Source organism: Phalacrocorax carbo, chromosome 1, assembly GCF_963921805.1.
Source record: "Phalacrocorax carbo chromosome 1, bPhaCar2.1, whole genome shotgun sequence".
NCBI classification, from domain to species: Eukaryota; Metazoa; Chordata; class Aves; order Suliformes; family Phalacrocoracidae; genus Phalacrocorax; species Phalacrocorax carbo.
The window spans coordinates 218,489,365-218,509,740 of record NC_087513.1 but is presented as its reverse complement, the minus strand read 5'-3'; the positions used below and the strand labels follow the sequence as shown (position 1 = coordinate 218,509,740).

General features: G+C 51.6%; 1 protein-coding gene across 1 annotated transcript; it reads left to right on the top strand.

The window, feature by feature from the left end:
- Positions 1 to 4,308: 4,308 nt before the first annotated feature.
- On the top strand, positions 4,309 to 7,312 carry LOC104053755 (olfactory receptor 52B2-like). The gene is made up of 2 exons (XM_009515228.2): positions 4,309 to 4,407; positions 6,221 to 7,312. Exon 2 carries the CDS (start codon positions 6,256 to 6,258, stop codon positions 7,228 to 7,230), a length of 975 nt encoding a protein of 324 aa, XP_009513523.2. The 5' UTR covers positions 4,309 to 4,407; positions 6,221 to 6,255; the 3' UTR covers positions 7,231 to 7,312.
- The last annotated feature ends 13,064 nt before the right edge of the window (positions 7,313 to 20,376 follow it).

The following is a 20,376-nucleotide window of genomic DNA, read 5'->3' as shown; positions in this document are numbered from 1 at the left end:
TTGTAGCCTCTTTTGGGATTTCCCTGTCGTAGACTCTGCAGTTCCTACTAGGCAAGAAATGTAACAATTATATTAAGAGTTGAGTGAAAAAAAACCATTAATTTGGTGCTACTGAGGCTGAGGCCAGCTGCAGCGAAGCATCGCAGCTGAGGGAGCAGGTCAGCTAAGGCTGGGAGGAGACCTTATCGCTGCTGCTGGATGCGCAGTGCAGCCCCTCAGCATCGGACTGGCACGCGGTTGTAGGAAAAGGAAAACAAAGCGAGTGTAAGGGAGCAAGAAGAGGTTGTGTCCTCCCTCATTCCATCGTTTGCCATACCAGATTTCAGAGACATAATGGGAACACTAAAACCCCCAGTGATTCTGGAATAAATGTAATTCCCATTTGCTGCTGGCAAGGTTACCCTTTGGTCTTTAAAACTGTGCTTTGTTTAAATACGTGACAGAGGATATAATTTGGGGTGTTATTTTTCCAGGGAAAAGCTTGGAAAGTGAACACAACCGTCTTCCATATATGTACATGAATGTTTGAGATAGATTAAACTCGCTTAACTTAAAATATCTTTTCCTGACCTAGTCATTTCAGGCACCAGTGAAGGAAAATGAGCACTTTCAGGAACCGTTCATCTTCTCCTCCTGCAGACAGCGGCTCCTTCCCTGACTGTGCCCTATTTCTCTGCCAGCTGTTGGGGGATGAGGTGGTTCAGACGATGCTGTCCGCAGCCAGGTGGGTGAATCTGCTGCATTTACAGCTTGACAGGCTCAGCGATGTCTGTTCACTTGCCTGCAGCCCTGTCGCTAGAGTGGAAGAGCCAGAAAATCCCACGCTTGCACCCCTGTGCCACCGCTCACGCGGGAGGCGCGGGTGCTGGTGGAGCTGCCCTGCCGCAGCGCCTGGCGTGGCTGGACCCCCTCCAGCCAGGAGCGCGGGGGCAGCGGCTGTGTCAGACCGGAGCCCAGCCACGCGTAGCCCGTGGCTTCCAAGGGACTGAGCTGATGCCCCACTTTGGGTGGCAGCCCCCGTGTCCACCACATGCACTGTTGGAAGCCAAGGCAGTTCCTAGGGATCACATTGGACTATGTCCAGTTGTGGGGTTGTGCCGATGGTTTCTGCAGCTGTTCTCCAGATGTTTGCACTGTTGCTCTCATCACCGCGGGGGGGACGGCTCCGTTGTCCAAGGTGTGCGCATCTCCAAGAGGTGATGCTCTCTGGTCCTCGGACTCTGCAGCCGTGCTGTCACCGTGCTGCCAGACTCTGCCTCGAAAGCCACCCGTGTGCTTTTGGTGAGTGGGTTCATCAGGCAGCATCTGGCAAGTGCCGTGACAGAGTTGGGTAACGTTGATGGACAGGTACGGTGAGGGGCTGGCACCGAGAACCTGCCTCTCTGGCCTTCCCATGCTTGCTTGGCAGCCAAGATACAGGTTTCCAGGGTGGAGACCTCTGACTTGTGTTTGTCTCTGCTTTCAATTTTACAACATTACCGATCAACGTTTGCCTAACCTAATTTTAAATCCCCAGAGAGGCAGACTCCAGTCCTTCTGGAAGCTGTTCACCTCTAAATTTGACTTCCTAATGTTCTCCTAGTGTCTGATCCCAGCAATAGATATATGTTCTTTGTTTCTGGCCTCCCCCAGGAAGGGCAGCAGCCCTGCCTGTTCACAGTGATCTGTCACACGTTTGCAGGTTGTTATCACATCTCCTCCTTCCTAGACAACAAATAATTGCAGTATAAAGGGTTTTCAGGTACTGGGAATCCTACCCGTGCAGCACTGGCAGCTGTTTGGTGCTTATTGCTTGGTGCGTGACAGCTTTGGGGCAACTGCTCGGCCGCGGCTGCGCTGGCAGCCTGGGCTGCGCTGCCGGGAGGGCTGGTGGTGCCTCAGCCCCTGCCCGGGCTGGGGCTCCTTGCTGGCGTTGCGCTTGGTGAGCTGGATCCGCCGCCAAGGCAGAGCCCGGCTCGCTTGTTCCCCCTCCTCGCTGGGTCCCTGGGATGCAGAGGACAAGCCAGGCTCTCTCTTTTCTGGTGTCTGCCCTTATGTGTATGGGTTTTGGCATGAAGAAAACATCTTTACCCTGTAATTTTAATCTTTTTGTAGTGTCCTCCTGAGACATGTTATCCCTCACTCACGGTAGGGAGAGAGACTTTTTTTTTTGGGAAGACACCTGTATTTTCAGCTTCCTCTTTAATTAGTGTGTGGCTAAAGAGCACCCCACCTTTCCCTAAAAATACCCTCTGATGTAAAAGCTATGAAATTCAAATTCCCCCCTATTTCTGACAGCTGAGAAATAGAACAGCTCTTCCTTGGCCTGAAAGGCTTTGGGCCAGCTCTGTTCTGCAGAAACCACAGGGAGAGAAATGAAAAGGAAATTAAAAACCATTCACTGATAAGATGAACTTTCCACGTGGGTTGGAAAGATCTCCAGCACCTGCAGGCGCCAGGACACAAGGCACTGTCTGATGGGAGAATGATTATCAGACCGTCTGACAGAAAACAGGTGGGTTTTCTGGCACACAAGCCCTCCTCAAGATTTGTTCCGGGTGCTGCAAACACCGAGGTATTCAGGAGAGTTGGACCATTCCCACATAAACCGAGTTTCCTCGTGACGCCCTCAAACACCTCGTGCTGCGGTCCGTCTCACGGCAGAACGACAGCGTTAAGGTGCAGGAAAGCCCCAGGCCAGCCTCTGCAAGGGACGGTGCTCCCCGCTCCGGGATGGGCAGGCACGACCGTCCTCCTCCCCAGCATCCCCAGCCGAGGGCTCGAGCTGCCATGGCGCTGCCCCAGCGGGGCAGAAGCACAAGCCTGGGCAAGGCTTATCCCCCGGCCATGGCCCCCCGCCGAACTCCCGGGGGTATCGTGCCCTGGCTTGCAGGCTCCCTGCCCTTCACAGCGCAGCTCTCCCCCCGCCTGACCCCGTGGCAGCAGCAAGGATGGCCCTGCAGGGTCTGTCCCCCCTGGGCTGGCATCGACACCCTGGGGGCACGGGCAGCCCCCACACCCGGGGGTATTCATGTGTCCTCCCTGCCCGTCCCAGTGGGTGCTGCAGGGATCTGGTCTCCCTCTGGCAGCAGATGTTAAATTGGGAATTACTGCAATATTTCAGAAGCAAATCCGCCTTCTGGAGCGAACGTATTGACAGGGGCCTGGGCAGGACTGAGCACGACTGCTGTTACTAATGGCACAAGGAGGATCCACAGACTGGCTGGGTGTTCTCCAGGTGGGTAAAGTCTGCAGCAAGGGCTCGGTGCGTGATGGGCAGGGCAGGGCAGTTTGTCAGAGGGAGACGATCCGTACTTATTTATGACTGATAAAAAACCAGAGGGGCATCTCTTTTCTGTCTGCCTGTGTCAGTTACATATTATCTCTGAACCTGAGGCACTACAGCACCGAAACCACACAAGAAATCATTGAATGATGAACATCTCACTCCATGCCAAGTTATACAGAATTCATACTTCTTTGTTTCATCAAAAAGCAATTACTTTCAATCATTTTGATTTCACCCTGGGATGAAAAAAATCATTAATTCACACAGTTCTACGTATCCAGACCTTTTTTTCTGCTGCATTGATGGATCTTCAATGTGTTGGTTGCAGGCAAAGTATTTTCAGATCATGTTTTAATTCATTTTTTGCATCCTTTAAACAGACAGAGTGATTGTTTCAGGGTGGTTCTTTTTTTTTTGCTACCATGATGTACTTTAAAAATTATTTTGCAATAACAGTTTATTCGAAATTATGCAATTGTGGTGTTTCTGTTTTTCCAGCTGATGCCAGTTCAGACTAGCAGTTCAATCTGGGTAGAAATCTCTACAGCCTTCTCTGTTTTGCAGTGCCGTCAAGGCAGCCTTTTGCTCGCAGCCACTCACAGGCTTCGTTATTTGTAGATCATTGACCATGAGCTGGAGTCAGGCAGAGGATCCCCTCCTGCAGAGGCACATGGCAGCATGAGCAGAGCTCGGAAGCTGTTTTGGGACATTTCACTCGTACAACAAGGCAATTTTCACCCTGTGGGGGATAAAACACTCCCGGTCAACAGAGATGCTCCTCTGGAGCCTGGGAGCCCCGCTCGGGCAGCGTGCCGTGCCGCACTCCCTCTCAAGTCCCTGCTGTGGTCAGGGGGCGTAGCTGGTGCCCAGGCAGGGACAGAGTAAAAACACTTGCAATGCAAATGACGGAAAAGCAGGAAATATCTTGAGTCACCTGGGAGTGTTAACTGCTGTTAATCTTTAATGCGTTAGCAATTTAAACCTCCACAAGTCGAAGGGCTGATGTTCCTTCTGAGATTCAGGAGGGGGAAGGACTAATATCACCAGCCCTGGGCAGCACAGATAGGGATTTGCACTTCCCCGCAGTTCTGCACCGATCAGGGCTGAGGTTCCTCGTTCCTCCTTGGGGCTGGCCCTTGGTGAGTCATATTTTATATTAAACGCCAGTGTTTGGGGCACTGCTTTCTTGTTTGAAAATAATGAAAGGAAGTAATGGTGCAGTCGAGAGAAATATATTTCCATATCACTGAGAAGTGGAGGTGTAAAGTCTGGCTGAGCTGCTTTGTAAACCATATGCAGGCAGGCAGTGGCTGGCATTGCTGCCTGGGAATGTTTCCAGGCTGATTTAATTTACAATTATAGACCTAGCCTGTCTTTATTCACTTCTGTTGAATTATGTGGTTTTAAATGTGGAAGAGGCAATTGGATAAATATTTGTGAGGAGCTGAAGATCTTTTCTATACTGACTGACGTTTTCAGTAGACTTCTGGTTCACAGAGGACAATAATCCTTCTTAATGGAAATGCTTAGAAATGCAAACACGCCTTCCACTCAGATACCTGCAGTTTGCAATACAAATAAAACTGGCTGCAAGCAGGTCTGAAGACAAAAGTTTGGCTTTGGTACAAATCAAACTGATTTTCCTGTATCCCAACCCTGCCCTCGGCTTTTCCTAGTGTATGATACACGGGGATGGGGCTACAAATAGGGGTGAAATGGGGGAAGCGCATAAAACCAGCAGTCCTGCATCGTTCCTTCACCTTGAAGCCCTTGTTATGGCCAAGGGGCCACAGAGAACTCTGCAGGCTTGGCTTGTTTGCATTATTCAAATCTCCAGAAATACCCTCAGGCCGATCAGCCCTTCCTGGGGCTGCTCCGTGTTAGGGCACTTCGGGAACGGGGGAAACTGCAGGAGGTTGAGCTCAGAGGCTGGGAGGCTCCCGTGTTGGCTGAGCATCAGCGCAGCCGTCTGTACTCGGGGTATCTCTCCAGAGCATTGCCATGACTTGGCTGCCCTGATAGCACTTGTTGCCTTGCCTTTTGGGCCAGCATTTCTTTGTCCAAAGACCATGCTGTGCAGCCCACCGTGTTTTTGCCCCTCTTTACAAAGGAGAGAGGAAGGCATGAACTCCCTGGGCATGCAGGAAATCTGTCAGGTAAGGGTTGCTCCCGGGTGTTAAGAAAGTCTGGGCATGGGCTGAAAGTCCAGCCTAGCTCTTCCCTTTCCCTCTTGGTGTTTGCCGGTGTTTGCCAGTGTTTGGGTCTCTGAAATCCCTGTGGGATGGGAAAGAGGCACAAAAAGCACTTTGCAGTGTTTTCAAATGGGTCAACATCTTTATATAGGTGGAAATACAGGGAGTAGCATGTCCAGCAGAAATTTAAGAGGTGGTCACAACCTTCAGAGGTAGTAGCTGAATGTCAGCCACATCCAAGACACTTATCAGTGTTGGTACTGTTACAGTTTTTATTCCTATCTTAATGGTTTGTACAAGGAGCTCTCAGAAATGAACTGGTCACTGATGTGAGCAGAGCAAGATATTGTATTATTTAATCTCCCTGAAGAAACACGCAGTCCTAACTAAGACACACGGCTTTCTAGGTGCACACAGATATAGAGCCTACAAAGCAAGCAATTATGACTTTTGTAATACTTTTGTGACAGTGGATAAAGCAGAGAGAGAAAAGGACCTGGCCTGTTTTGCAGTGCAAAAGGAGGGACAGAGAAAGTGTTTTTCTTACAGACACAGTTTGTAGGGTTGATAAGAAAGAATGAATGGATTCCTTTGTACAGCCAAACACACCGAGTCAAGCCCTCAGCCTTCAGAAACAGCTCAGGTTGGAAGGCGGTTGCAAATAGGGTGCTGTATGCACTGATTTGTACACATTTGTAGGCGGTCATGGGCTTACACCAGGCTCACCAGGTGCTATTTATCCCTTCCCTTTCTTGCACAGAGCATAGTCAGGCTGACACGGAGCACTGGAGCATCATGTACGAGCTCAATGAAAGCAGCTTCGATCCTATCACCTTTGTCCTGACGGGCATCCCGGGCATGGAGGAGTCCCACATCTGGATCTCCGTCCCCTTCTGTTTGATGTACATCACTGCGGTGTTCAGCAACTCTGTCCTCCTCTTTGTCATCGTCATAGAAAGGAGCCTCCACGAGCCCATGTACCTCTTCCTCGCTATGCTGGCTGTTGCTGACCTCATGCTTTCGACCACGACTGTGCCCAAAATGCTGGCGATCTTCTGGTTTAGTGCTAGGGAAATTTCCTTCGATGCCTGCATTACACAGATGTTCTTCACCCATTTCAGCTTCATTGTGGAATCGTCCGTTCTGCTGGCGATGGCATTTGACCGGTATGTGGCCATCTGCGACCCACTGCGGTACTCGTCAACCTTAACCCCGTCAGTGATTGGGAAAATAGCTGTGACTGCTGTCGTCCGGGGGTTCTGCATCATGTTCCCACCCATCTTCCTCCTGAAGCGGCTGCCGTACTGCGGGCACAACGTCATGCCCCACACCTACTGTGAGCACATGGGCATCGCCCGCCTGGCCTGCGCCGACATAAAAGCCAACATCTGGTATGGGCTGACAACGGCTCTTCTCTCCTCCGGCCTGGACGTCGTGCTCATTGCTGTCTCTTACGCTCTGATCCTCAGGGCGGTCTTTCGGCTCCCATCCCCGGAGGCCCGTCTCAAAACCCTGAGCACCTGTGGCTCCCACCTGTGTGTGATCCTCATGTTCTACGTGCCCGCCTTTTTCTCCTTTCTCACGCATCGGTTTGGCCACCAGATCCCAAGTCATGTTCATATCCTCCTGGCCAACCTCTACGTCGTTGTCCCGCCAATGCTCAACCCCATCGTGTACGGGGTGAGGACAAGGCAGATCCGGGAGCGTGTCGTCCGCCTCTTCTGCCCCACAGGGGAGTGCTCCTGCCCCCGCTGGGGGAGCAGGTGCTGAGTGCTGCCAGAGGGAAGGGGGATGGGACAGGATCTGGAAAGCAGCACCAAGAGCTGCAGCACTTCTCGCCTGGAGGAACAGGTTTGCCCAAGAGGTTCAAGGGAAGTTGAGGGTGGTGGGATTTCTGGAAACATGGACTTGGGTCATCAGCCCCTTCAGTCCTACAGGTTTCTCCTAGAGATGCTTCCCCTGAATGGTCCACCTAGGAGAGACTGGGCATCAAGACTCTTACATCTGCTGTTTTACCATCACCTACTGCTGCCGATTTTGTTTGCTGTGCTACAGCTTTGTTTCAGTTTGTCCCTTCACCTGTTATCTCAGGGCCTAGACCATGAACACGGTGTTGGTCATCTCACTGGAGCCTGGTACGTGAACCATAGCTGGATGGGCAAAGTGCTGTTTACCATGGCACAGATGGTGCTCTGTCCTGTTTTCATGGAGGTTCCATTGCTAAGGCACCCCGGCACCTCTTGCTGCTGAAGGCGTTTACATGCTGAAGAGCCCTGTGAGGTCGGGAAAGGCTTTATTGTCCCATGTTTAAGGGAGACATAGCCTTAAACCATGATGTCCAAAACTGAATTCAAGCCTCTAGAGTGGAGCGCAAAGGGACAACGGTCTGCTGCACCTGACACATCCCACAGAAGCATCTTCTGTCTTTGCCAGAGCACTGCACTGCTGAGCCGTGCTCAGCATGAGGTACATTGCACCTCAAGATCCTTTTCTGCCCATACGGTAGCTGATTACGCACTACTTTGCTGCTGTACATTTGATATATCCTTCAACACCAAAATAGCTTTGTTGAACTTTTTCTTGCTCCTCTCCTTGGTATATGTGCCAGTTGCATCGGTAATACCTTATTCCACCTGAAGTCAGTGGCCATCTGCCTCAGACAATTGTGAAAAGCAGTGCAAACATGAAGGCTGAGCATTAGATACTTCTGGAGGAGCAGCAAGGACAGTTCTGAGTTTAACTTGATCATAAATCTGACCAGCAAGGAGACCCCTTTTCCTACCTCTCCCTTCCTCAGCAGACACTGATGCAGGCTGTCAGAGTAAACTCACCTGCTGTCTCTGCTTCGGTGCGTCTCAGGAGTGGCGAGGTCAGAAAGAGGGGAGACTCTCACCCAGGCGCACATAAAGACCCCCCATGGGGAGAAGGGAGCGGAGGCAGCACTGGAGACCTCAGGGGGAAGCTTGCCAGAATTTCAGGTCTCTGCTGGAAGGTCAGCGTGCTCTGCTTTCAAGGTGGGTTTTTGTTGCATCGTTATAATATGGAGGACTGTGGAAACACTGACACCAGCAGCCACAGTCCTGTCGGGAGTCTTCTGGTTCCTGCAGCCTGGACTACAGCAGGAATGGGCTGTTCCCACATGGCTGAAGCTTCTCAGTCCCATGGAAAAGTCACAGCCATCTGTCCAGCTGTCATCACCAAAGCACAAATGTCCTTTTGTCCAGTGCTTTGCATCACATCGACTTGGTGGGCAGCGCGTGCACAGATGGGACTGCTCTGTCTTCTTGTCCTGACAGCCCAGTCCTGGTGGCCACTCTGGCTCAGCAGCTAAATGCCCATTGCAAAAATTGCAGTGTGAGTTGCTGTTGACTCTGAGTAGGCGATGCTGCTGGTGCTTGCTCAGGGCCCCAGAGAGCAGCAGTGCTTGCAGCAGGTCTCAGGAGGTCCTCCAGGGAGGTCGGGCAGTGTGGTCCCGGGAGCGGCTGAGCCTGCTCCCAGCACAGCCCTGGCTTGGCCAACACGCAGGGTTGAAGAGGCCCCACTGCTGCCCCTCCACGAGCTCCTCCGGCTCTGGTGGCTCCCAGGGGATGTTAAGCACTGAACCGCCAGTATCCTTCAACGCTGCAGCCACAGTTTCCTTTCCACCATGGGAAGGAACCCTGGGATGAGGAAGAGGAGGGAATGCACTGGAGCCCAGAGACCTTTCTTTGTTCCACTGGGTGGGATGCTGAGACAAAAGCATGCTTCTCCTCTCTGCATCGTACCTTCTGTCGGCCGCTCTTCTCTCTTACACGCCACTCTGAGGCACGGGGTTCTGGGCACTTTTTGGTCCCCCCCAAGCTCAGGAGCTTCCTCTGGTCTGGCCAGTATAACACTTCCTCATCCAGGCAGCAGCCAGGGTCTTCTGGCTGCGGCAATTAGGGAGCCCTTTCCGAAGGCTCATGCTCTGCAGCCCAGCTCTCGCAGCAATGTCAGGAGCCAGGGTGCTCTGACCCTGTGTCGACTGTGAGACCTGACGAAAGGTCTGGTGTGTTCGTGTCGATAGTCATACGGCGGAGCAGGTTGTCCAGCCATTTCTGCAGAGCACCCTTTTTTCCCTGACCGAGAGGGTGGAGGGCACTTGCCAAGACCTCAGCCTGCCTGTGCTGCAGAGCCGTTTCAGACCTGCCCGTGGTGGGGAAGCCGCCTCGAAGGCAGCCACTGCCGCACGCCTGGACCTCGGAGGTGCCTCCTTCAGAGGGGCTGGTGACCCTGGAGGTGCTGGAGAACGGCTCTCCCTAGCTCCGGGCTCCACAAAGTGTCCTGCATCAGGGCTGGGAGCCGGCAGGTCGCTGAGGGCTCTGGTTGGGGCTGATCAAGCCCAGTGTTCCTGACTGAGAGCAGGAGCAACGAGCGCTCTCTGGGACCAGGCTGGTTCACAGCAGAATGACGCAGGAGATGACACCGGTACAGCAACCAAAACCCTGCTCTGCTCTAGTCATCCCAGTAACGCTGCTACAACTTCAAAAGAAAAGGGAAAGAAAGAGATTCACGATTTCAGATCAAAAAAACCCCAAAAGATCTTAACTCTTTCAACACATTTCTTTTTTTCTTTTTCTTTTCTCTTCCTGATTTCATCTGAGGTGGGAACCCTGCGATAGGCACAGGGGAAATGAAAGTCTGTTCATTAAAAGCTGTTTGCTTAACAGTGAAGATAACAGAGCTGGTTACAAAAGCTGCTCATATCGTTGGGGTTTTTTCATGTCCTCAAAACATTTGTGTTTGTGTTGGCTTTTTTAACAAAAGAAAGAGTATTTACACAGAGCAGTCCGCGTGATTTCTGATAGGAGACAGAGCTGTGAGAAATAAAACATGTCAGGAGAGCAAGTTGTTACAGGCAGCACACGAATACATTTAGACTCAAATAGATGCTCTAAGGTCCTTAGGGCCCGGAGGACCTGGAGTTGCTGCACAGCAGCTGTCACAGGGGTTACAGTAGATTTGGAGGCAGGGGTGAGTTGCCAGACAGCTTGTGACTGACTGAGAGAGACTTGTTGGCTGGTTCAGGTCTCCTCCAGCCCTGCCTTCCTACCTGAAAACAAGAACTTGCTGCCAAAGCAACCCTCTGCTGAAGTGTTTTCTCCTGAAAGCTGATTCTAATAACAATTCAGCTGCCATCTAAATTTGTCAATATTAAAGAACAATATTGCTTATTGGTGTCTGTTACACACTTTAACTCAACATGGTTGATTCTGCCACTTTCTTCACTGCTCCTCCTCTTTGGCCTCTGCCCAGCGATGAACTTAGGCACACGCTTGACTCTGAGCACAGCAGCAGTGCAGCTGAAATGAGCGTGTGTGCTGAGAGGTGACAGCAGTCTGAGCACGGTCCTGAGAAGGGACCCTTTTATAAATGCCCAGGAGTCTCGTGTCATCATCGTCCTCATCGTGGAGCTAGGGGGAGGTAGGTGCTGCGCAAATGCAAAACAGAAGGCCTGCCTCCAGTATAAATAACGGAAAAAGGGTGGGTAAATGGCAATACCAGGACAGTGCTGGCCTGCATGCTACGTTACTGCACTCCCCACTGGTGCTTTGCCTGGGGTGATGGTGCCCCAGTGAGTGGGGCTCAGGGGATCCTCTCGCAGGGGCGATGCGTTCCTGCAGGCACCCACATTTTCACCTGCATTTTAGCAGCCAGTGTGGTTGGTATGGGCTGTGTGTCACTGTACCAGATGAGTGCGTTTCATGGATCCTTCTGCTTCTCCGGGTTTCCAAGAACAGTTTTGTACATCTGAGGAGGCAGTTTTAAACTCAGAGCCCTTGCCCTGCTCTGCTCCTTGGATAGCTGTGGCAGCTGGGTCAGGGAGCAAACTGCACAGGCAAATGTCCTTGAGTCAATGAATCACTAGCTTAGCAATTAATGTCCAAAGGGGCATGCATAATGGGACATTAGCCAGCTGATCAGGAAGATTTATATTTCTAATGTGGTTAAAATGTTAGCTTAATAACTCACACGAGATGTGAAACCAGAACTTCTGCACTTTGTATTTAATTTCCTACTCTTGGAAGACCTATATTTTTTAGCTCAGTTGATGTGGTAGGCTATTTGTAAGCACGTTTAGATTGCAAGATTCCTTTCCTGGGGAGGAGGAAGGGATTTTGACGGAAGTGTTTTCACAGCATCCACGTAGCACGTGCAAAAAGTAAATGAAATCTCTAAAACTTTGGGAGAGAAGTGGAAGTCAATGGGGTCACTATAAGAAACACTCCTCTGTCCTCAGTGAATGCGTGGGCAGGGTTTCAGTGCTAACATGCACTGAGAAGGAGTCAAGCCTGCGCCTGAAGTGGAGATCATGCTTCAGCTTTGTGCTGAGTCAAGCTCTAAGCATATGCTTTAAAGGAAAATGCTCTTCAGCTGTATTTGAATGCTTTGCTGAATAGACGGAGACAAGCACGGCTTTCATCACGAACAAAGCCTCGAGTGTTCCGAGTTAAAGTGCCACATTTCCATTCATTGTTATTGCTGCTTATGAACAGCGATGCTTTATTAATTGTTCTGCATCTGCAGAGCTCTGTGGGTAATAGAGTAGCAATCTTAATGATTTTACTTCATCTCACCTCCGTCGTCATAATGTCTTAGCAAATGTTAGTTAATTAATAAAAATCCCCACTGCACAGACAGGCAGATAATAAATAGCACAGCCTTGTAAGCTGACCTGCCTAAAATGAGGTGGTAACTTGGCAGCCAGGGTGCAGTTACTGGTTGGCTGGTTTTCCCTCATGTATTAGAGGTCCCTGCTGGTCCCCAAAGGCCCCTGACAGCTCCCCCGAAGGGTTGTGGCAGTTGGGAAGTTGCTGATTGCCATTCCCCTGTCCCCACTACACAGTCTGCTCAGGGCCGCTGCAGGTTTCTAGAGGAGGAACAGTAGTCTGATAAATCCATTGCTCTCTTCTAAAATCAGAAATGAGTACAAAATCAGATAAAAGGTTTACAGCAGGAATATCTGCTGATCTCTGTCTCAGAGCTTCTGAACTCCTCTCCATTGTGTTTCACAAAAAGCTAAACCAGGACCTGGTCCCAAAGCACTTTCAGTCTAGGGCAAGGACAAGGCTAAAACTCACGCCTGATCGACAGGTCCCTGCTTGCCCCAGGCTGGCTCATGCATAGCCCTGGAAATCCTTTGGGATCCAGGACCAGGCAACGAATTTTGCAGACGTTACTGTGGTGAGGGTGGAGATGAGTGATGGGGTGGAGGGGATTCACTGAGCTTGCTTCAGGGACAACCTGAAAGTCTGCAGGGCTTGTGCAATCCCCACCCGGTTAACACAGTCATAGGAACTACCCAGGGAAATTGGACTGGTGGTGTCCCCGATGCTCTTCACCGCCTGCGTCGGGGGACAAGCCCCACCATCCATGCCCTGCGGTGCCCCAGGGCACTCTCCGGATGCGGTATAAATGCTCCAGGCTCAGGTTCCGTCTGAGATGGATCCCATTGCTGGCACAGGAGGTGGGTGAGTTGGCTGGGTCACGGTTCTATTGTTTCAACTGGGTTTGGTGAGGTAGAGATGGATTAGAGAGGTGGGGAGATGGTAGGGTCCACGCAGGATTTATTGTGAGATACCACTGCCAGAGATATGTAAACATTTCCTGGTGGCGTTTCTGTCTGCATTATCCCAAATTCCCTGCATGAGCATGGCAGGGAGGGCACTGGGCAATCTGTTTGTCAAGGGGATGGAAGTAGCATGTTCCTCCTGCTCAGTTCTTCCAGACATAGTGGATGTAAAGGGATTTCACTTGGAGCGAGAGCAGACTTGTGTTCTTCTAATACTTCAAGTGCACTGGGTGGGAGCCAGGACAGAAGTTTGCCTGTAAATTTTCCGTATTCTCTAAAACAGTAGCCTCCAGTGACAGGGAGTTCAGAGGGTTTTGTTATTTATTTTGCACTGGCTCCATAGCACCTGGCAGTCCAGCAGCAGCTCAGAGCCCTGGTCATGCTCCATGGACACAATGCGTAAGGTGGCAGCTCCTGACACACAGCTGGTTACTCCTCATGGCACAGTAAATCCCTCTTTAGAACCTGGACGTTTTGATAGTGCCTTGCTTCTGATTTTGTCTCTTTGCATATCTGACAGGAGAATTTCTTCAGATAACGGGGTGATGGGATACTGCTGTCTGGGGCTCTTATGAAACAGAGCCTTGGGGGTGAAAGGGGGGTCTCCCCTGCCTTTCACGTGCCTTGCTTTGGTGGAGTGAGCTGGCACACGGTTACAGAAACAGACCTTTCATAGGGGTGGATATGGGAAGGTAAAAAGTCCCAAGAAGGCCAGGACTGAACCAAACCCTTGTGTCTTGATTTCACAGGTGGATTTTAAACAGGTCTGAGTGGCTAAAGCTGGGTGACCCAGAGCAGGATGGGCAATGCACAAGCCTTCTTTGTGACAGTCGTGGGATAGTACAGAATTTTCCTTAATATATTTCCAACCCTGGGGATTTCTTAATTGCAGCATAAAGGTGTTCACATCTAAGTATGTCAACCAGAGAAGCCTTTATGCAATCTCTGTTTCAGGAATGAATCTCCTGTATATTTTGCTCTAGCTCCCAGCAGCTGCAGGCAGTTGCAGGCAGAAGACTGTCCTTATTTCAGACTCAAACAGCAGAAATGACAGTACCTAGCTGAGATGAAGGGATCTGAATAGTGGAGGGGAAAAAAAATCGTTGGGACAGTAGGAGCCAGACACCAGGGACCGCCACCGTTCCCATATTGCTGGGATCCCCTGTGTTGTCCTAAACCCACCACTGTTGGGTATTTGTACAATCAAGGCCTTTGCAAGCAAACTACAGTTTCTGACTTCTTAAGGTGCTATTGCGGATCTTATGAAACAGAAACCATTAAAGAAGTACATATAAAACGTGTGCCTGTTATGTCAGTATAGAAATGTCTCATGCATTGCGTGTCGTCTCCGTGGGATGGGAGCAGGCGTGCTGGGGCAGCGATGCTCCCCGAAGGCACTCAGGCCTGGGGGCACCCATCGGGTCTCCTCTTTCCTGATGCCCTCTCAGAAGGCTGCAAGGACACAGAGGTGGTGGGAGCACTGCTCCTCTGCCCCGCTTGGCTATTTGCACCAGAGCCCCCTGATGATCAGGTCCAGCGTCCCTCCCCGGCTACAAGCTGCGGTAAGGCTGCAGGCTTTGCTGCCAACAGTGCGGGTTTGCTTCACTGTGGCCCCTCAGAGCTGTGCACTCAGCTGTGCTGTGGGCAGAGATGGGAAGATCTGATGTCTTCTGGCTGAGATGGGCACTTTGGCGCGAAGGAGAAGTCAGCAGTAACAGGAGACATCCAGGTCCTCTCTTAGCATCCCTGCCTCCGGACCCCCAGGGGATGCGCAGAGCCAGCCTGGCCTCCAAGCATGAAGAAATCCCTGCCAGCTAATGTCGGATGCAACTGAAGTACAACACGTTTGCACAGAGAAGTGGCCTCAGTCCCACACTGGGCATAACTGAGCCAAGTCCAGCAGGACGGGAGCCTCCAGCTCCCCAAAATTCCTCTCCCACCGTTTCCGCAAAGGTCTGTCTTGGGGCAGCCAACTATGAAGGAAACCGGGAGCAAATCTTGATATAACATCAGCTGTGGCAACAAAAATGTGACTTTACCTGTCATCAGTAACCCTCTGTCAGGTATCTCAAAGTGTTTTGCAAATATTCATACTCTCACTAATAAAAACTAAGCCAGTTGTTAGTATATGTTCTGTAGTAGGACCACATGTACTGGAAAAGGGAGGTGTGAGCAGCCCGTTGCCTATGGATGGGGAAGACGGCATGGGTTACTAGAGAAATACAGGCATGGGCGGTGACATAACACAAGGTGGTGAAAGCTGAGATAACAGTTCTGAAGCCTGTGTACTGGTGCGAGCAAATACAAGAACCATCCTTTTTCTCTCTCTACCTCTTGGCTTGAATTTCTAGGCCCCCTCTCCATCCCTTTCTGCACCCAGAACGGGCTATCCCTAGATTTGGGTGTGGCTCTGCCTCAGAGAAGCCCCTAACATGCCCTCTGGAAGCTAGGAGGGATGTCCACCCAGATGTGCCTGCTGCCGGCCGCCTGAATGTGGGCCTCGGGTGTGGACAAAGCAACCAGCCAGCGTGGTGGTACCTGGTGGCCAGAGCAGGGGTATAATGCGGGGTGGTCCATAGGCTGGGCCAGTCTTGGAGGCACTGGGACTGAGCTGCTGGCCCATGCGGACGGACCACGGTCTGTGCCCCCCCAGTCCTGATGTCACACCCCAAAGAACAGGCAGTTTTACTAGAGGGTGCCTCCTCTCTGCCCTGTTTTCAGGGAAAAGGGTCCTGTTTTAGGTCTGCGAATGGAGGGGAGGGCAGAGGTGACCTCCCAGAGCATGACGGTGCCTGCAGGGTGGGGATGGAGATCGTCCCTGTCCTCGGGACTTGTCTTCTGCCTCGACACAGTCACCTGAGGCAGCATTTCTGGTGCATCCCTGCTGACTAAATTTTGCTGAATTTTACCAACACCTCCAGCAACCCCAAAGTCTCCAGTGCACCTTCAACTTCTTTATATTGTGGCACACATTTCAATTCAGATTTTGCCTGTGAGTATTTCCATTTACATTTTTAACTGCAGATTCATCCCATCCATCATCTTTGGGAACTGGACTCAGACAAGTGGAAATCAGCAGGTTTGGATAATATGTGCCTGGGGGGTCCAGAAGAGCTGGTGGAGGAGCTACCAGGCCTGCAAGCCTTCCTCAAGTATAGCAAAACCAGTGGAAAAAAAAAAAAAAGGAAAAAAAAAGGAACCCTTTAAACCTTCCTGATGTTCTAATATTAAAAAAGAGAAATGGGATTACTGGAGAAATTTGAGAATGCTTAGTTTAACATTAGTTCCAAACAAAATAATGGAAAAGTGAATATGAGACTTGATCAATAAACTATAAAAAGGGTAAGAATGTAAGTAATGGCAATCAGTACTTACTTTGGGTGTTTAGCTTCCGTAGAATCATGTCATTTCATTTTTCTGATGACTTCCACATTTGGGCGATAAAGTTACCTGAAGGCTGAATACAACTGTGAGTATTTTTTTATTTTCACAACATTGGGATATATACTTCATTATTAAAAAAAGAATAAATAAATAGATAATAAGTAAAGCAGATGTTAATGGAGTTTGGCTAACTGCAAAGTCTGACTTCAGCGATAGCTCCCCGCTGAGAGCTAGTTTTCCATATATTTCTGGGGACATTCAACAGGGATTGATTGGATGCTGGCTCTGATATATGATTGTTATCAATTGTGTAGAAGAAAGTATAAAATCATTGCTAATAAGGTTTTCAGATGATGCAAAGACAGCTAATTTAATAGAGGTGAATGCAAAGTCATACTCCTAAGGAGGAGGGGTACAGGCTGTACCCCAGAAGGGGGCTACAGTCCCAGCGGAGGAGGCTCCAGAGAAGCTCAGGTGTCTGAGGGAAGGAGCATTTTCGTGGGGACACTTCGGGTGATGCTCGGCCAACGGGCCAATGTGAGGGTCCCGGTGCCTTCCTGTAGCTGTGCGGGGGTGATGGTGGGTAACGCAGGTTCCGGACAACCCTGTCTTTTTCTCAAATACTTCACCCAGGTCCACATTTCTGAAAACCTGTGGTGAGCTGGGCGAGCTGGGAGGGTCCCTCAGTCCATGCTGCTCTGCTCTCGGTGGGATGGGGAGGGACCAGGGGAGGCCGGGGTCGTGCTGGCTTCCAGAAGAAATCCTACTCCTTCCCCCAGCACACACCAGCATTACCCAGTCCCTGTGAAACACCTCTCCCGCGGCTGCAATGATGAGGGGGATAAGATGAGGGTGAGAAAGCCAGGAGAAACCAGCACCTTGATCCAACTGCTCAGCCAAAAAAATGGCTGGGTGTTGGGTCACAGTCCCCTTTCGAAGAAAGTGAAAGCAAAGCATCTTGCAGATGCCTAATGGTGTTGTGAAGGGTCATCACAGCAGTCCTCTGTGGTGTTAAAGGCCATGAAAAATAAGCCTTTGGTCCTAGGAGCTGCTGGAGGTCAAGACAAGCTCCTCTGAGTGTCTGCTGAGCAGGTGAGAGACATCTGGTGACTTCAGGTGAGATGTGGGGTGCTAGCTTGAAACTAAGAAGCACAGTCTGCCCCGATGGTGGGGTATGAAAAGGCGTTTTTCCTTTACCTATTTTAGCACTTCTGTCATAAAATATGCTTCTCCTTGTCTGATGGCGCAACAAGAACAAAAGGCTGTGTTTTGAGTCGTGGACATCTTTGGATCATGAGCACCATCTGGAGAATTTCCTCTACACAAGTGCAACAGAGGAGTCTAAAACATCTGCCCAGTTTCACAGCTTTCATTGAACAATGTAAAAGGGTGAAAATAATCAGCTGAAATGGAGGAAAAAAGAGGTAATTTTCCATTTCTTTACATCAAGACTTACATTTTGAGGTGGGGGGGGATGGATGGAAGCAAAGTGAGCTGTCTTCTGGGTGTGGGTCCCCCGGGGTTCACAGAGAGGGTCTATAAATAACCCCATTGCAGGGGAATAGACAGGGATCGGCGACCGGAAGATTACGGGATGTGACGGAAAGATAGACCCCTCCCCATAGGAGTGGCAGGAGCAGGAACCGCGAGAGCTATATAAGCGTGTGACGCAGCCAAATAGACGGACGTTTTGCATCTGTCATATTGATGTCTGTGCATCACTGTCCCCAGGGTGGGTAGAGCCCTGTGTCCCGGAGGTATGCGGCCCAAGATAAGTTCTCCCGTAGAAGCGTACAGCTACAAGTGGTGACCCCGACGTGATTAGCGGGGAGGCTTGGCAGGTTCGCCGGGGGGAAAAGAGAGCTTGGGGCAGGCAGGGGCGGGACGGGGAGCCGCAGGTCGGCGGGCGCGCCATGGATTCAGTCGTGAAGGTACTGAAGGGATTGGGGAAGGAATATGGTACTTCGATATCGAAGACGCCTACCTCAAAGGCCATCCAATGGATGATTACGCAGGGGCTCATACGAGGTCCCGCAGACATATTTGATACGGATAAGTGGGTGAGGATTAAAGAGGAGTTAGCCGAAAGGGCTATGATGGGGAAACCCCACTACATACAGCTCTGGGGAAAGATACACCGATTACTATTGAAAGCTCGGGATGATCAGGAGACGTGGCGGCAGGCGCGGCGGTGCCTGCACGGTGCTACAGGCGACAGTAGCCCGGAAAGAGACCCAGGAGGGGCGGTGGGGACGCAGACGGGGCAAGCATCGCGGGGGATGGGGAAGAAACGGAGAGTTCGGACGGAGTAGCCTGGCCAGCGACTCAGTCTGAGGCTCCCAAGGAGGTGGATCGGGAAGCGGCGGTGTTCCCTGTTGAGCCAGCGGGGCCTTTAGAGTGCCCCCCCCCCGCATACCCCTGGGATGATTTGGCACGGGCGCGGGAGCCCGCGCGCGCGGAGAGTGACGTGGCAGTAGACGCAGCGGGAGTGACGGAGCGGAAGGAGGAAGATGACCGGCGCCGGAAGCAGCGCCGGCAGCGGCACCGCCCTCTGCCCGACCCTCGAGACTGGCTCCCGGGGCAACCCTTGAGATGGGAGTCGGACGAGGAGGGGGATTGGGGTGCCCGGAGGGGAGGGCAGGGGGAGTATAGAACAACCTCGAGTAGCAGCGAACCAGAAGTTGGGGGAGAAACCGATGCCCGTATGTGGGAAGATGGGGCAGCTTGCCTGCGGCGCGCAAAGAAGAGGCACAAAACAGCAGGGACTCGGAGGACCAGTCAGCAGGAGGGAGGAGAGGGACCGCCAAAAGGGGAGGTCCGGGGCGCTGCAGCTCCGGAGGGGTCTCCGGAGGACGTGCTGCGGCAGCTGCAGCAGGCTATGCGCGCACTAGGGGAAGTAACTCGGCGGCAGACAGGACTCTTAACGAAGGGTGCACCCCAGCGACAGTCAGTCGAGTTACCTAACTGGCGGCTGATAGCCAGAGATTGTAGCCTCGATGGAGTAAGGATAGAGATGCCCGGGATCATCCCTGTCCGATTAGCTCCAGGAGGAGGAGTGGAGTGGACGCCGATAGATGCCAAGCTAGTGCAAAGTTTATGGCGAGAAATTAAAGAAAAGGGGCTGAAAGACGAAGGAGTAGGATTGCTGCTGGACACTACGCATGCAGCGCCATTGACCCCCTCTGATGCTAAGCAGTTGGCGAAAGCAATATTGGCTCCCACAATGTACATACTTTGGAAGGAGGCAATGCACAGTGCTTGCCATGCCCTTGTACAGCAAGCGGCGGCAGTTCCGGGCCACCCGCTGAGGGGGACCACCCTTGACCGGCTCACTGGCAGAAGTCAAGGACTGGAAACCCCGCAGTTGCAAGCAGCAGAATTAAGGGGCAGGGAGCTACAAGCGGTAACGGAGAGTTCCCGCAAAGCGTATAGTGAAGTGGGCAGGTATGAGAAAAAAGCAGAACCTTGGCAAAAGATACAGCAAGGTCTAGCAGAGCCATTTACAACGTTTTGTGATAGGTTGCAAAAAGCTATTATGGAATCAGACTTGCCATCAGCAGCCAGGGAGGCAGTCCTTATGGATTGCCTCCGAAGTCAGGCAAATCCGCAAACACAAGATATCCTCCGCACCCTGGCGGTAGGGGCGCCATTGGGTGAAACCATCAGGCATGTCTTGCGCCAGGAGGCGTTGAACCAGCATGGCGGTGCGGGAGCGCACGTCTGCCAGAACCCTGACTGTGGAAGTGAAGAAAGGGCGATGGTGCAAGCAGCCGGGGTGGGGCCGATATGTCACTTGTGTGGCCGGCGAGGGCACTTTAGAGCTGGGTGCCCGCTAGCGGAAAGGGGAGGACGTAATGGAGGAGGAGCACGCCCAGTAGGGAGGTGCTGGGTGTGTGGGAAGCCAGGACACCTGGCAAGAGATTGTCCAACTACGAGGCCGG